Source organism: Brachionichthys hirsutus, chromosome 21 (genome assembly GCF_040956055.1).
Source record: "Brachionichthys hirsutus isolate HB-005 chromosome 21, CSIRO-AGI_Bhir_v1, whole genome shotgun sequence".
Lineage (NCBI taxonomy): Eukaryota > Metazoa > Chordata > Actinopteri > Lophiiformes > Brachionichthyidae > Brachionichthys > Brachionichthys hirsutus.
In genome coordinates, this window is record NC_090917.1 from 1740400 (window position 1) to 1756979 (window position 16580).

Here is a 16580-nt window from a genome sequence, read left to right on the forward strand (position 1 = left end):
ACGACACGTCTGGTCATAAAAGAGATCATCCTGCAGCAACTGTAAACTTTCCTGGAGTATTTCCGCAGAGGGCCGGCGGCATCCAGCCGCCTGCGAGGTGTCGCTCGTACTGCTATAGTGAAGAGTCAGTGGCGTGTTCCTAATTTCCATTGCTCAAGAAAAGAAAAGAAAAAGTCAATTCTTTTAACTGTTTTTTTTTTTCTTTGTAGGGTGATTTCATTGTACGCAACAAAAGCTTATCATGCAGGACCTGAATGAACATATGATCACAGCACATTTCAGAAATAAATTATTTTTGAATGTTGCGGTTCTGGTGCTCAATTGCGAACAGGGGTGTGGGGGGGGGGTTTAAGGGTCAAAGGTGAGCAAAGATTTGCAAATTAAACTAGGATACTCTATGTGTAAATACTTTCTTAGACAGGAACTATTGATGCATCATTAATTGATGAAATTCCTTCTAACCTTGTTGCCACTCAGCAGCAACAAATTGGATCAGTGTCGAGTGTTTAAAATCCTGTTATAAATGTCCCTGCTTGACTTTTGCGTTTTTCCCCATTTCCACATGAGTAAACCAAAGTTATCATCTAATCTGTTCCTCGGGTGATTAAACGGGCTCAGTCGTCCCATTTAAACCGTACTAGGAGTGATATTTATGTGCATTTAAAGTTCAAGCAATATGTTGGAATAAGAAAATTGAGCTAACAGACAATTTCTTGCACGGCAGAATCACATGCTCAGCTGTCTGATGGTGCTAGGCCCTAATTGGATCACATTGAACTTGATCCAGGGAAGATTAGATGGGGTGGAACACAGCAGGGAATAGGAGCAGGTGCATCCAGGGTGCTAATCTCTTCTGCTGATGGCATGGGAACTTTCTCTTAGACTAAAAAGAATAACCTGGTGTATTTCACTCACTGAAATATCAATTTCCTTATGCCTCGCTTCCTCTCTCCATCGGGATATTTAATGACAGGAGAGAGTTAGCGGATGGTCGCTGTTTAAAAAGGAAGGTAATCCACAGGTGGAATATTAAAGGATTCAGATTTAAGGTGTAGTTCAAAGGCGTTTGAAGCTCTGAATTTAATTGCCTCATTTGTGAGCCTGCTGAGGACGGTTTGAGGATTTTAAGAGGATTTTTTTTGCTGAACGAGAGTGATCCCTGAACTTTCTTCATGAATCGCTGCCGAAGAGAAAGAGCAGCTTCTGTTGGGCCATATATGCCCACAAAACAAAGTGTGAATGGAACAAAACGGATCCACAGAATCCATTATCAACATCCAAACCAGGATCTGCTGCAACAATGAATGTTTTTATTTATTTATTTTGAGATACCTTGCAGACAAAAAAACCCAACAACAACCCCAGGCTATCACATGACTGCTTTAACGTTATCGAAGTGTTGATATTTTACCGCAACTTTCCAAACTGTCTTTCTGTAGCCGTTTCATTATTTGTGCTACTTCTACGCAGCACCGACTTGTTTTGCGTCGATTTGAAAGAGGCGCTGGCCCTTTAAATCATCAGGAGGCGGTGCTCTCCGGCAAACTGGGCGGAGCGCGGAGGACGGGGAGGAGGCCCGGAAGGGGGGGGGGGGGGGGGACTGCTTTGTCCGCCGCACAGCCGCTGGAGCTCCAAAGTCGGGGACTGGGGGACTGGTCCGTCGCGTCTCCTGCTGAGAAGGACATTCTTTATTATTTCTGTGTCTCTGAGGACATTTGAAGTGGAATAAAACCCCGGAAGTTCCCCGTCGACGCAGAACAAGGTAAACACTCGTCTGAGTGAGTCGGCGTTGAGTGTGACGTATTGTGCTTTTCCTGCCAAGTTTCCGCGAGTGAATAATTATCCAGCGTGTTCTGAGAGCGGTTCTGATCAGGAGGTTCGGAGGAGAGGTTCGGGTTGAAGTGAAAGCAAACGTCGCGACTTATTTGAATTTAGGTTTCCGCGAAGGCGATCAGCACTTGCTGTCTCATCATGCGCTTCGTGAACGAGGCCGGTGACGTCATCCGTGTCCTCCATCGTCCCAGTGAGAGGGGGGGGGGGGGGGGGTAATGAAGTTTTGTTTTGTTTTTGTGTGTGTGTAAGTTTTATTAAAATCAAGGGATGCTGAAATGTAGTCTTCGATCACTTCCCTGCACTTTTTTTTTTATTAACTTTTTTGAATGTTGACGCTAAACCATCTCAAGGAAGGATCTTCAGATCTCCGCTGACGGTTCTGTAACGTTGATTCTAAGATCCACCTTGAGCGAGATCTTAGTTTAACTTTAGTTTAATCACGGCTTGCTCATCAGCAGCAGTCGGGATGAAAGTAGGACGTGTTGACTCCTGAACTTGGCGTTGGTGTTGCCTTTGTGTGGCTAATGACCTTTGACCCCTTATTGCAGCGATATATGAAGTCATTTTAGAGGCGTGGAATGACATCAAATAGAAATAATCCAGGGAGCTGCAATGTGATCCCGTTTTTCGTTCTCTCCACGCCAGCAGCGCTGCTTTATCCGGCCTTTCTATCGCCTTTATTGTCCAACCGCTCCATAGATACGTCTCCATCGGGACCTATTGTGAGCGCTGCAGAGTGTGTGTGTGTGTGTGTGTGGGGGGGGGGGGGGAGTCATCCCTGACTGTCCTTGTTTTTGCAACAAAACTTGTTTCAGTTTGCTCTGGAGTATTCCGGGGTCTGGATCCTCGCCCAGATCCGGCTGCGCTGAGGTCATTACAGGGATGCAGCAGTGGGGGGGCTAAGGCAGGGGGGGGCGGGGGGGGTTAACTGTACATCTCATAAAAACACTAAATTAAAGCGCTGGTTATTGAAGAGGGTTGCTAATTTCCTAGTGAATTAGCACGGAGTCTGTATTCCATTAGCTTGCGTCTCTGGGTTCCGTGTTACGAGAAGGTTCCGTGTGAAGAGGACCAACTTTTCACTCTCATTTGCACGAGAGGAGAGTTAACTGGAAGCATGTGTGTGTCGGCGTACAGTTGGCTGCGTGTTCGCTGCGTGTTCGCGCCGCGTCCCGGGCCCGAGGAAATGCCTGAGCGAATAGTTTGCAGCCTCGGTAATCCGCCCACCTTCGTCCCGCGCTCCGTGGGAGGCCGACAGAAACAATATCCTGACGTTTGCTCTTTTGTTACGATCCCGAGGCCTCTGGGAAACGGGAGTATGAAACTCATAGTGGCGTTTCAGTACTTAGCAATCCTGCATAGCTGGAGTTTAAATGTGGTTTCTGAAGGACACCGAAAAAAACACAAAGATGGAATTTCACACCCAGAGCTGAAAGGCTATTTGTCGCTAAATCTATCGAATGCGAGTCGATTCAAACTGACAGCTGTGGTATTTTGGGAAAATATCACCGTTGTTACAACGTTTTGCTCCGTGAGGAGTTAGAGGGCCTCCCGATGTTTAGGAAGCTGCAGGAGTGACGGACGTGTAAATGTTTCCCGGGCCGTGATGCTGGACAGATTTAAGGCCTCTGTTTGAACTGCCTGCAGAGAGACAAGTACAGCATTCACCCCGCCTGCAAAATAAAAGCACCGGCGTCGACTCCGATTTTCCCTTTATCGAGTTGATGTTTTTATTTTTTTTATCCAGCAGTTAACAAGAACTAACACAAAAGTAGCAGCGATATCATCGCCGCCACAAATAACCAGGCGTGTGCGCAGACCTGTATTTAACTCACTCCTGCCGAGTGTCGTAAAACCAGTCTGGATTATTCTTGTGCCTGAGGTGAGGGCGGTTCTGTTGGGAAACCTCCAAGTTCCAGTTTCTGCTTTGAACGTGTCCATCATCGGGCCGACGCGCCCGTCTGCCCCGGGTCGTCTTGGAGGCGACGGTAAATGGATTGTACAAACACTTTGATTTTTGACTTTTTGCCACGCGGATTTGTTATATAGATCAGCGACTACAATACCGAGTGGCTGGTGTGAAGTTTAATTTCCAGGATTGGAAAACCATCAAGAACCGGAACAGACTCGATGATTAAATGTTGCACGCCGGTTAGCGTCTCTGTCGTTGTTTTACATTCCTGTTAGCATCTGACATGAAGCCGGCCGCCATCGGTCCGATAAACATTACCCACGCGTGACTGCAGCGTTTTACAGCGAGCTACGGTTGTGCTATATGTTGATTGATCACGTATTGAAAACACTCTTGACTTGGCGGTGTGTGTGTGTGTGTGTGTGTGTGTGTTTTCCTGAAGGACTTTACTTTAGAGGAATCCTCGCGGGAGCAATAACTTTTCATAATTTCATATGTGCTCAGCAGAACTTCTGATTTAATTTGTCGTCCAGCATCTGATTTAGACGCTTAATCCGACCACTTGGCTCAGATCCCGCCCTCCGGTCCGAGGCGTGGATGGCGTGGCTTTCAGTGATTCATTCGACGTTTGCTCACACACACACACACACACTGTACAGCACAGTCCCGCCACTGTGTCTTCACGCAGGACACACTTCAGTTCAAAGCCTGCCCTCTGCTTCTCGTAGATTAAAAAGAGAATCTCTCAACCTAGCGACGTGCGGATTGTGTTACTGTGTTGTAATGGAAGCCGCAGGAGATGGATTTTGTTTTTATTATTCAGACGGAAGGAGGTTCTGCTCCGACAGCGTTTGCAGGTCACCGGCCTGCTCGGGCACGCCGCTTTTATTTAGTAAGACTTTTTTTGTTTCTGCATGCGCCACATCGAGGCCCCCCGGAGGCTGAGTTTAAACACACATCCGTGCGCACAAAGAGCCCCGTAGAGTTTGGGTGGCGGTCCTGCTCGGTTTATTTTCCCCAGCAGACATGTTTGCACTTCTAACCCACCCAAAGCCTTCTTTCTTTTTCTTTTCTTTTTTTTTAAATGCACGCTCACCACGTCGTCCCGCCTTCTGCAGATAAACGATACGCTCCTTTCTTTTTTGGATGATCCCAGGGCCTCGCTGTAACTCTGATATGTCCACCACCTGTGTGAAATGGATTCGCCATGACATCATGACAGGCAGCGGGTTCGGCCCGTATTCCTTTTGTCTGCATCAGCTCGAGCTATTTCTTCCCATTGTCACGCAGGGCTTCGGCCCGGGCTGCGTCAGTCGATATGAAATGAAGCTGAACGGGGGGAACTGGTTCCTCTGCAGCTGACGAACAAAAGAGTATCGGAAATTTTTTAGAACGCCTTCAGTTTCTTCTCTTGGGAGGGGGGGGAGGGGGGGTTAGGCACGGACGTTTGCATGCGTATTTATGTGCGTTTGCGTCTGGAGTTAATAGTAAAGTTATTTTCGGTAGATGTGACGGGAGGGAAACTTTAAGGCAAGTGGAAAAGCTCAGTAAAGTGAGACGGAGGCTTCGCTAATGAGCCGCGTGAAGCTCCAAAATGGTCCGTTCTGGCTCTGTGTTCTTCCCATTTCAAGAGTTGTTATTAATGCCTTTCTGGATTTTTATGATGTAATGATATTATTATTTTTTTAAGCTTCGGTGCTGAAAAACAAACAGGTTCATGATATTTTAGCCGCAATTAGCCTCCTCCTCTTCGTGAGAATCGCATGTTTGGGCCTGAAGCTAAAGCTCTTTTCAAAATAAGGAATAAATTAAGTTCTGCTTGACCTTCTTTGTGCAAGTTTCAGCGCTTAATTCTCACGCGATGGCGTTGATGAATTAGTTTGCAATGTCACAGGCGTTGCTTTTTGCCCGGCTTCTGGACTCATTTCCATATGAGTGTTGATGACAAATTTGGGTTTGACAATGGTGGAGATCCTGCATTATTCAGCGAGGCGGCGGAGTTCTCACTGCTGCTGTGTTGAAGTACGACTCGATACAAATACATAACAATATAAAGTTTGAGGTTGGAGCAAAAAGGCAGTGAGAGCCATGTGTTACTCTTTAACACTTCTGTGGTATAGAAGCATTTTCCTTTATTGAGTGTGAAGTTACATAAATGTTGGGTTGCATAATTCCACTTTGCTCGGCTTGTTGAAACTGGATGCCTCTACCTCCATAAATAAACGTCTTCCCTTTAAAATGGAAAAAAAAGAAAATATATAAAACCAGATCCCAAAGTCTTGTTTATTGGAGAGAGAGAGAGAGAGAGAGAGAGAGAGAAAGCTGCCTGCCATGTATCCACAGGATTACAAGAGCGAGACTGAAGGCGGATGAGCGTGATGTCATCAGAATCCGCCGATGACACGAGGGCGTCTTAAATCATTCATGTCCCCCGTCGCCGCTCGCCTCGGTTTTAGTCACGTGACACTCCGAGGTCGGTTACGTAAAGGCTTCACTGAAGCGGCCGTAACGCGAAGCACATCGTTCTGATTACCTTCAGGCGCGCGGAGCATAGAAACACTCAACTGTGTGTTTTAGGTTGGCTATTTTTTTTAGCGCCAAGGCTTTTTTTTTTTGGGTGGCTACGATGGATTTAATGAGCACAAATATGTAAATATATTGTTTGGCATCTTCTTTCATCGAGAATAAATCCAGGCGTGATCTGTGAAATATAAAGATATCACGCTTCGTTTCCCTGAGTGTCTCTGGAATGTGTTTTTGAAGCGGTGGGACGCACACGACGCTGTTATTATTCATGATTTATCGCTGGGGTGGTAATAAAAGGCCAGCGCTAAATATGACAGGACTGCCTGCAGGTTGTACTTCATCTTTCGTCATGGTCACTGTAATGGGGTGTAGATGATCGTGTCGGGGGGGGGACTGGTCCTCATCAAACACCCAAGAGGCACCAAAACACATAAAATGGGCCATTTCCTGTAATGAATGAAGGTGTGCAGTTTGCACCTTTTGATATTTGATGTACTTTATGCTTTGGTCAATTGATGCGGCACATCAAAAGCTTTACCCTTCAGCTAAATCACCGTGGCAGGCAATTTTCCTATTGCCCTCCATGTGGCTTTAATGGAGGGCTAATCCCTCTGAATGAGCTGCCCCCCCCATATAGGGGATAAAATCTGTTGTTTTCTCTGGTTAGTTTAGAGACAGGAAGTTGACGTTGTGGCATGTGCTGCGGTGTTGCCATAGAGAAATGCAAAAAAGCTAGGCAGCAGGTCTGTGAGGATTCTCAGTCACCCAGAGATCATGGTAGAACTCGTATTTTGGATCAAATCACCTTTCCTGTTGACTTTATTCATCTCGGAGATCTTTCGGCAGCTTGGTGGAATTCAGGATCGCTTGTTGGGATGTCTGTGAAAGTGAATGTACGACTGGTTGCATGTGACGCTACTCGTGGACACTACAGAATTGTTTTAATGACTTTTAGTCCACTTGGACTAGAGCGACAGTTTACCATAACTCTCTAATTTACTTCAGGGTATGTGTTTTCAACAGCTTCTATTATAATATCCCATTCCAGTCGAGGTTGTGAACTTTGACTGAGAAGTCCTTCACCATAGAAAATAAGCTTTTCATAAACTTGTGACTCCATGAATGTTCCCTCTCGAGTACCAGCAGGACCCACTGCAGCAGTCTTGAAAGAAACTGTTGATGACAGACAATAACGCCTTTGGAGATGATCTCTGTTTAGAAAGAGAGAGTCGAGTCAGACAAAGGAACAGCGCCAGCTTTTTATTCTCCGTCAAACCCCCTCTCAGTTCACTCTGGTGCTACAGTTGCCTTCTCAACTGAATGGGTTCTTGTCTCGATGCAAATGTTTTCATGCGTGACGTTGCTTCGGCGTATGTTGAGCGACCCCCCCCCATTCATTCACGGCGGGGTTACGCACATTGGCCGAGAGCATGGGCTCCAGCTCCAATCTGAACGCACCAAGAAGTTCGGCTTGCCGTCTGGTTAAAACAATTGAAGCCCTTGTTGATGCTCATGAGTGGGCGTTCCAACATCTTTTCCACTATTGCTTTGTTCAAAGGTCGGAGTTCAAGGCTTGGGTCACGGGTTACTAATACTTTTGCCCAAGTACTGCCATGTTACTGTCTTACTGAATCAAATACTCTTACCCTGAGCAGCAAAGAAAGTCTTCTTTTCCTCACATAAAAAGCCTTTTGTCTGTCCCTTAGCCAAAGCTGATAAGTCTTCAGCGACATAACAAAAATATTATCACCGCCAAGGCCAAAAAGACATTCTCAATCCGAAAGAAAACCACCAATGCCATCGGTAGAAATACTTTATCTCTGGGCAACACGAAGGTCACAGCAGAACTTGGTAGATCTGGACGTTCCAAATCATCCTCTAACTCTATGTGCTGGAGGAAAGTGTTTCCATTCCTCTCTGTTTTTGTTCTTTGTACTTTTATTCCTGCCAACTTGAACGCGTTGGGTCCCAGCTCTATCCCGCGTCTTACTGGTTATGTAACAATCAGAGAGGCCTAAATGGAAAGTTTACTTAAAAGCGGTTGCATTTCACACTCCATATTGTGGTCTGCGCTTGGACTTGAACCGGCCACTCTCCAGTCTACCAAGCCAAGTCCCTTCCGCCGCCACTGAATGAGGGAGCAGCCTATCACAGGGACACCTTCCTTCAGCGGTTCACAGGTTATATCTTTGATTTGAAGTAAGGTGAAGGTGCAGCAAACCTTGTACCAGGAACTTTGTACGCATTACGTAACAACCTTCAGAGACTTTTGCCTTTAATGATCTCTCTTCTTCTTCACAGGCTGATCCAACAATAAGATGAACCCAGAGCTTGGAGGACTAGAATGGCTGCACACATTCAACACCTGGAACTAACTTTTGTTGGACAATATTTGCACAATTGAATCGAATGAATTCTGGACTTCTGGACTCCTACAGTACCTAGTCTTGTTTTGTTCCAGTGGCCGGTACTTCACATATTACCATCATGCCCATTCTTAAGCAACTGGTGAACAACTCAAACCAGTCAAAGCGGCGGTCTCGGGCCGACCTGACCACAGAGATGATAAGCGCTCCTTTGGGGGATTTCCGACACACGATGCACATCGGCAGGGGAGGCGACGCATTTGGGGACACTTCATTCCTGAGCTCGCGATCAGGGGAGGCTCCGAGGGAGGCGGAAACCAAGCATAACTTTCCTCACGCCAAAAAAAGCCTGCTGTCCCGCACCTTCAGAAGCAGCAAGCGCACACAGTCGGTAAACCACGGGGACAAGTACGAGTACATGACGGCACCTTCCAGTTCGTCCACTTATGTGAAAAATGCTATATCCTTGCCTTACCTCAATGAGGAGGATACAAACAAACCGCACCATTTGACAAAGAGCGTTTCGTCAAGTCCTATGAAAATGCTGCCTGAGATTGGAAACAAGCCGGCCAACGGAGCAGCAGCAATGGCGACTTTGGATCCAGAGTTCACCGAACGGAATTTCGGCGAACTTACAGATTTACCGGCGTCAGTGCCTAAGGGAGGCGGAATGAAGCACGCGGAGTCTATTATGTCCTTCAACATCGACTTGGGGCCATCAATGCTCGGGGACATCCTGAGCGTGATGGAGAAAAAAGGCTTGGAGGACGACGACCTCGGCTATGAAGAAGGCAGGGGCAACGAGTCGCCCTCTCATATTCCCCACATCGACGACGATGTGGAGGGGCAGGTTCCTGCGAGAGCTCGCATCATGTACCAACAGAAGGCCGTGGTGGACCCCTACACCCCAGACCTGCACGTCAGGAACAACCGCCACAACCTGGATAGCTGCTCCGTGTCCAGCACCAGTTCAGCCGTCGAAGAGAAACCACACTACAACCCCCACGACGGCGACACGGACAGCGCAAAGTACAGCTCGCCACGTGGGGAGGATGACTTCACCTTCATGGATGATGACGACGACGAGATTCGCGTGTAGGCCGACTTGATGGTCACCGAATGGTCTTGAAGGACGCTGCTGAGCACAGGACTAGGCATTCGGAGGCCAAGCTCCGAAAGAGGAGAGGAAGTTGGAGGCGGCGGGGGCCAGCTGTAAGCTTCTCGTCGCTTCTTCTCTGCACACTTAGTTCAACATCCTAAATCAAACCAATTAAGCCTTATTCACTGTGCTGTAGTGAGGAGACGTGAGTGGAAGCAGACCGGCTCCCAAACTGGAACCGTTGAACTATTCTTCTGGTCAACATGTTGCACCTTTTTCTGCAACACAAAAAAAAAAAATCATTATTTTTATACTCTCCAGATCAGAAATGAGACCGGCGGGCGGCCGCATTCCAAACCTCGTCTTTGTCAAAATGCGCATTGACAAAGTAGGAATGCAAGACCACAGACTTTTAAGTAGACGTCCACTACAGATTCTGGGACAGAACTCGGGACGGCTACGTAGCACGGGGCCCGATTGGTAGCTTCATTTGCTACTGGGAATAATTTAGACACTAAATAGATAAAGTGGCTGTCCCGTTTGTATGTTTATGTCCACAGATTATTTTTTTGGTCTCAGCCTTTTGAAACTTACCGACAGCTGTGGTATTTATTCATTCGAGCGTAAAAGGGACAGATTATTATTAATTTGCACCAAGTCTTAACGTCTCCTGTCTTCTTCAGAGCGAGCCGGCGTCTCCGTAGGGGCTTGCTGCTCGGCACTTAATTATTGTACTCTAGTAGACATGAAACTGTCTCCATCCCCTTCCTGTTATTGCTCACAGTACGACTCTATTAAACTACTCGGATTTCTGCTGGTACAAATTCCAATTGTGTAAAAAAGAAGAAGCCTTGTTCTGGTCTGCGTCTTGTTCTTTGTCAAGCAGCAGAAGAGATCTGGATAATTGTGCGTTTACGGCTCGCCCCCCCCCCCCCCGAGGTCAGAAAGACGGACGCTTAAGAACAAGTCGCTGCGATAGGAAAGGGACTCGTGAGTGGATCCGGAAGCCGCCTCGCTAGACATTTGTTCAGGCTTGCCAGAAAAAGCAAAGGAAGTAAAGACAGAGTTTTATTCGACCCGAGGTGTTGGCGTTGGATGAACAGATGTTGAAACCAGCTGATCGTCTGCTCGTTGAAAACTGAATTATTGCCCTCCTTGCAGCCAGCTGGAACTGATCCAGGTTCAGGGACACACCGGTGGGCTGTGCGATCTCTGGCTTCCCCGGGTTATTGCAACTATTCGTGATTCATGTCTGACTTTTTTTTTTTTTTTTTGTCTTCGAAAAATAATTGCAGCGTTTGACAAATGGGGAGCTTTGAATTTCCAGCTGAAGCAGGGGGGGGTGGGGGTGGGGGTGGATGTAGGATCGGGGATGCGGTGCCATTCCGCCTCGGGTTACGTAAAGGCTTTGGACCCGTGTCCAGACTGGGAGAAGTGCTGAAAGTAGAACGTGATCCCGGGGACGTGACTCTGTCCGTTTTATCGCCTCGTCATAGCGGGAAGTTGAATTTTGTTCTGTATTCACGAATTGCGGAGATGAGCAGGATGATTTAAGTCAGTCGTTCATATTTTGATGCAAAATGGGCCAAATTTGTCTTGTATTTTTTTGAGCCATTGTGAAATATGTGGTTGCAATCCTTTATCATCATCATCGAGGAATGCACATTTTAAAAAGGCCGAAATATATCTGCTATTATTCTGATCAAGTAATGTGTATATATATTTATATATATACATATTTGTGCCAACAATGACTGCAGTGAAGAGTCTTTATTGAGTGCGGGTGAAGCACAATAACATTCTGACCTGATTGTTTTTGCATTTAAATTAATTTTCCAACCTGGAAATTCATTTTTCCAATTTCAAATCTAGAGGAATTAGATGGGAAAGTATATGAAATTACTCCAAGATACTTTCTGGGGTTTTATTTTTGGTAATTGTCTTAACTTTCTGCCACGTCTCAGGTTTCTCTGTGGGGAAACTTTGAAGTAAGCCAGAACAAACCACATTAAGGAATTTGCAAATACGCCTCACCTCAGGTCTGCTAAAGCAAGTCTTCCATGCCCCCCCCCCTCCCTGACAGAAGTGGGTTTGGTGAGTGGAAAATAAAAAAGATAAGGATTGCAGACAAACATCTGGCTCAGCTGTAGAATGGTTTCTTTTTTTTTATCCAGTGGCTGTATGTCTGTTCCGATTCCTTATTCTGGTTTCACGCTGTAATAATATATTTACCTTCCTCACTCTTCTCTCCTTGGAATAACAGCTATATTTTTCAATAAAACCGAAAGCTGGTCATCTGTAACCGTGCCTCAGCTGCTTTGCATTTAACATCCAATAAGTCTGCCGCCTCATCTTTATCATCCTTACATCACTGAGTTCACGTTCGGTTTTCCAAAGTCGGCCATGCTCCCTGAAATCTGACCGTCGGAGCAGAGCCGAAGAATCCCAGATGGGCCCGCTGGACGAGTTCCAGCCACACGGAGCGGACAATTCTACCGGCGTCGCCTCTGGATGAAAGACAAAACCTTTATTTATCAGAGTCCACATCATCAGATGGGTCTGATCAGCTGATTGTATGGAATCCTCCAGCCTGACAGTAAAACAAACGCTTTAAAAAGTTAACAATAAAAGGTCAATCTTGTTTTTCACAAAAAAAAAACCCTAATTCTTATTTTCTTACTAAATATTTTGTTGTTGCTGTTTTTAAACTACATTTCAGACAACTACTATTAAATGAGGGGAGAAGAACCTGGTAAAAAATGAGCGACTAGCGCCATCTAGTGGTACTTGTGTTTACTCTTATTGATCATATTGGTGTTTAAATCAGTTTAAGAAATATATTTTTAATGAAATGAGGCTCAACAAACTTGATCAGGCTGTGGAATTCAGCAGCAGTGATCAAATAAAAAACCAAGATTCCATTACTTAAAATGCTCTCAGAAACATTTTAGTGTACCATTAATCTATGATCTTAGTCAGCCACTAAACAGAAATGAGGAGGGCAGAGATGTTTAGAAAACACAACACATTTAAAGGAGTAGACTAAAAAACAGAAGAGTTAATAAAGAGTTACCGGTAATAAAGCCTTCAAATGTTTCCTGAGCACCAGTGACACTAACATCCCACCCTAACGACTTGTCATTTACACAAAACAGCAAATAAGCATGCAAAACACATTTTGCGCGGACGGCTAAGAGGATTTCTAAATGACGCTTTCGCTCGCGTCTCCTCTTTGTTTCGGTCTGGAGGAGGACGAACAGCTGGATCACAGCTGGGACGTTTGCCAGCGAGCTGTAACGTCCTACTGATGAATTAAGCACTGCTGTGATCTCGCCTCACTTCATGATGCAAAGCGTGCCGTCTGGTCCAAATGAATCAATCAATGGGTCTTAAAATGCTACAGTTATTCTGTGCATCACTGGATGATGAGGTTTTATTAGGAAATAAACTCCAACTCTTAACCCTTAGAAAGATCTGGTAACCTTTTCACGAAGGAGGTCAGTCACTTCATCCATCCCCAAAATAAATAGGGAGTGAATTGTGATTGTTCTAATATGTCATTTTTTATTTCTGGAGTCTACGTGTTTTTGTCTTTATTAAATATTCGCCTTTTAGTTCCATGTCTAGAGTTTTGTTTTAAACTATTAATTAATTGTATTATTGAATTTCATTTCGATGTATGATCATGAGTTAATATAAGTATTAAACATTTACCTCATCAGTTGAGCTTCTGTAGTCACCGTTGGATTTCTTCTATGAAAACATGTTGCAGGTTCCCAGGATAGTTTGAGGCACGCTGTCAATCCCCTACTTGTCCAACAGAGGGCGCTGTACGACCTTCAAGATGTCCATTTCCTTCTTTCTCCAGCTGAGTGAGACCTTGAATGAGCACATAATTTAGATTTTACTCATGATGCATTTTTAAAGCGACTGCAGCTCATAAAAAAATATTAATCATTTTAAAGACATGAAAGAATAAAGTCCAAAACCCCAAACACACAATATGGATAAATATAAATATAAATAACAACAGCAAAGACAGAAAGTCGAAAAAAAGGCAGGTAAATAAACTTTCAAAAGAAAGCAAAAAACAGCAACACAAAGGACATAAACCTTCCAAAATAAAACTTGAACCCGTGGCTTTAACTCTATGAGAGAGAGAGAGAGAAAGAGAGAGAGAGAAATAAAACAACTGCTGAGTCATCAAAAACGACAACAACAACCCTCATCTTGTGGTTTCCAAACTTTCTCAATCATCGGAACATTTCTAAACGCCTTCCTTTGACCTGCAGTGATGCGTTCCAACACAAGAGGAAATGTGACACTTCGTAGTTTATAGACTGCTTAGACTGGCAGCGGTACGACCTTTGACCCTTGTCCTCACAGACACAATCCAGGGCGTGTTGGATCAGGCGACGGCAATTTGATATTCGAGCTTGTGTCCCGTAGTAGAATTTGCGGAACTATTGCTAAACGAGGGACACTTTGTCCTGAGAGATGTCTTCATTCAGGATTTCTGATTTCACTTCTGCTTTTACCGAGTTGACGGCGGTTCCGTCTCATAAGAGACGCACGCAGACCGTCAGTCGTTCGGACGGCTGGGACTGACTTCAGTGAGTATTGAGCCGAACGTTTGCTTTAAATGTCTAAATCCGTAAAGTTTCCATCTGAATTTGTGTTTGTTCATTTTGGCAGATGTTTTTTTTTCTCCACGTGAAGACAAGAAGAGGAACTTTTAGATACACCTTGTCAGTTTGTCCCAAACGTCCTCTTATCCTTCCACCAAAATAAAAAAATAAAAAAGGATTTCGACATTTCTCAGCAAACTGAAAAAATAATCAAATTCAATTCAATTTTCATTTAAAAAAAAAAAGAAAAAAAATGCAGTCAGCGCAAACTGGAAACTTCACCACCCCGGTTTCCGACTTGATGACTCCCGTTCCTGGTGGTGGAAGCGGCGGTGGGTGCCCACCAGTCGGCATCCAACTGGAGGGCGTCATCCTCCCCCCGGTCCTCACGCTTGACGTCATACTGGGACTCCTGGGAAATCTGGTGGCCCTGTGGATCTTCTGCTTCAAGCTGAAGACGTGGAACCCGAACAACCTCTTTCTTTTTAACCTGGTTATTGCGGACTTCCTGGCTCTGCTGAGCCTGCCCCTGAGGATCGATGCCTTGCTCAGGGGTCACTGGGTGTTTGGAGACGGACTGTGCCGAATCAACCTCTTCCTGATGTTCTCCAACCGCTCGGCCAGCATCGCGCTGATGACCGTGGTGGCGATCTACCGCTACTTCAAGGTAAGGAAACGAGCGTGCGTCCTTCCCGGGGATTTATTTTCGACTTTGTCCAAATGATGCGACCCCCCCCCCCCCCCCCCAGGTCGTTCACCCCCACCACCCGTTCAACCGCATGACGAAGCGGCAGGCCGCCCTCGTGTCGGCGTTCGTCTGGATGCTGGTCATCATCCCCCGGGTTCCCATGCTGGCCTACAACCACATCAAGGGCAGCGGCAACGCCACCCAGTGCTTCTTCTTCACCTCTTACAAAGAGGCGCTGAGGGCCATCGTCATCCTCGTCGGCATGCACCGGATCCTGACCGTGCTGGAGTTCGTGGTCCCTTCGGCCATGCTTCTGTTCTGCACCATCAGGATCTCCAGATTCCTGAAGGAGCGACAGATGGGGAAGGCGGGAAAGGTCCGGAAGGCCATGCGAGTGTGCGCCGCCATCGTGGGCGTGTTCATGGTGTGCTTCTTACCCACCACGGTGGCGACGGTCGGCGTGTGGATCATCCGCACCTACCGGCCGTGGGACTGTGCCGCCTTCTACACCTTCACGCAGCTCACCATCGTCTCTTTGGGGCTGAACTTCCTGAACTCGGCCCTGGATCCCATCATTTACGTTTTCTCCAGCTCCATGTTCAGGAAAGCGCTCTGCAGCTCGTTGCCCCGCGCGCTTCGCTGCAGGCGGGGCGGCGAGGACGGCGAGACCGGGGCGTCCTCGTCAGGAACGCAGCCCACCACCCAGCAGGAACTCCAATCTTTAGGGGCTGACAGAATCCGGGAGGTCATGTGATCAGCACCGCCCCGCTGGAACCGTGGAGGCATTTCACTCATATTGAGGAATTACAGATACGAGTCTTTTGATCTGTAATTTATTAATAGCTGCATTGAGATCAAAGATTGTTGTAAAACTGTGGGCGAGGGATTGGCTGGATGAGTCTCAATGACTCCACCCCCCCGCTGGGTCGCCAAAAGCAATGGTTTTATTCTCATCATCGGATACTTATTTAAGCAATTCAGTTAATATCAATGTTTGTCTTAAAATTACAAAACACGTAATAAAAACATTCAAAATTTTGATTTCAATTTGGAAACTGTTTTTCGTTTTGTTTTGTTGAGTGATTGTGGAATTTAAAATGCGTCCAAATGAAACTGTGAAATTAAAATATCATTATTCATCACAATCTTGTTGTTTTTGTATTGTATCACAAAAATCTATTTTTCTTATGTATTTTTCCATTTATGGTCAAATCTGTGCGTAAAATTAAAAAAAAAAAAAAATCAGATTATTATTCCTCCCGAGGATGTTGGACCGGAACCACAGAAGGGACCATCCGGAAGAACATGGGGAACAGGGCGTAGCATGACCAGCTAACTGTAGCCTGGTTCTATTTATGACCAGTAGATGGAGCCAGCGGTTCCTGCCCAGCATGTTTCTCAGCCTGGGTTCTACAGCTATGACTGGATCAATGGACGCCTGTAGAGTTCTCTGCATTCTTTTCATCCATGGATCGGGTCCACCGGGCCTGCTCTCGCGTTTCATGTGTTTTTGTGGACAAGCTCTTAC

General features: G+C 45.9%; 2 protein-coding genes across 2 annotated transcripts; both read left to right on the forward strand.

The window, feature by feature from the left end:
* The first annotated feature begins 1637 nt into the window (after window positions 1-1637).
* On the forward strand, window positions 1638-12038 carry cdc42ep4b (CDC42 effector protein (Rho GTPase binding) 4b). The gene is made up of 2 exons (XM_068754427.1): window positions 1638-1762; window positions 8573-12038. The coding sequence occupies exon 2, from the start codon at window positions 8759-8761 to the stop codon at window positions 9734-9736; it is 978 nt and encodes a 325-aa protein (XP_068610528.1). The 5' UTR covers window positions 1638-1762; window positions 8573-8758; the 3' UTR covers window positions 9737-12038.
* A 2503-nt stretch (window positions 12039-14541) lies between these two features.
* On the forward strand, window positions 14542-16165 carry hcar1-3 (hydroxycarboxylic acid receptor 1-3). The gene is made up of 2 exons (XM_068754685.1): window positions 14542-15031; window positions 15114-16165. The coding sequence occupies exons 1-2, from the start codon at window positions 14618-14620 to the stop codon at window positions 15804-15806; spliced, it is 1107 nt and encodes a 368-aa protein (XP_068610786.1). The 5' UTR covers window positions 14542-14617; the 3' UTR covers window positions 15807-16165.
* The last annotated feature ends 415 nt before the right edge of the window (window positions 16166-16580 follow it).

Excerpts from the sequence above, each read along its gene's own strand:
- hcar1-3 (XM_068754685.1), top strand. The coding sequence starts at position 14,618 with ATGCAGTCAGCGCAAACTGGAAACTTCACCACCCCGGTTTCCGACTTG. Across the intron at positions 15,032-15,113 it reads CGATCTACCGCTACTTCAAG|GTCGTTCACCCCCACCACCC; the intron begins GTAAGGAAACGA and ends CCCCCCCCCCAG.
- cdc42ep4b (XM_068754427.1), top strand. The coding sequence starts at position 8,759 with ATGCCCATTCTTAAGCAACTGGTGAACAACTCAAACCAGTCAAAGCGG.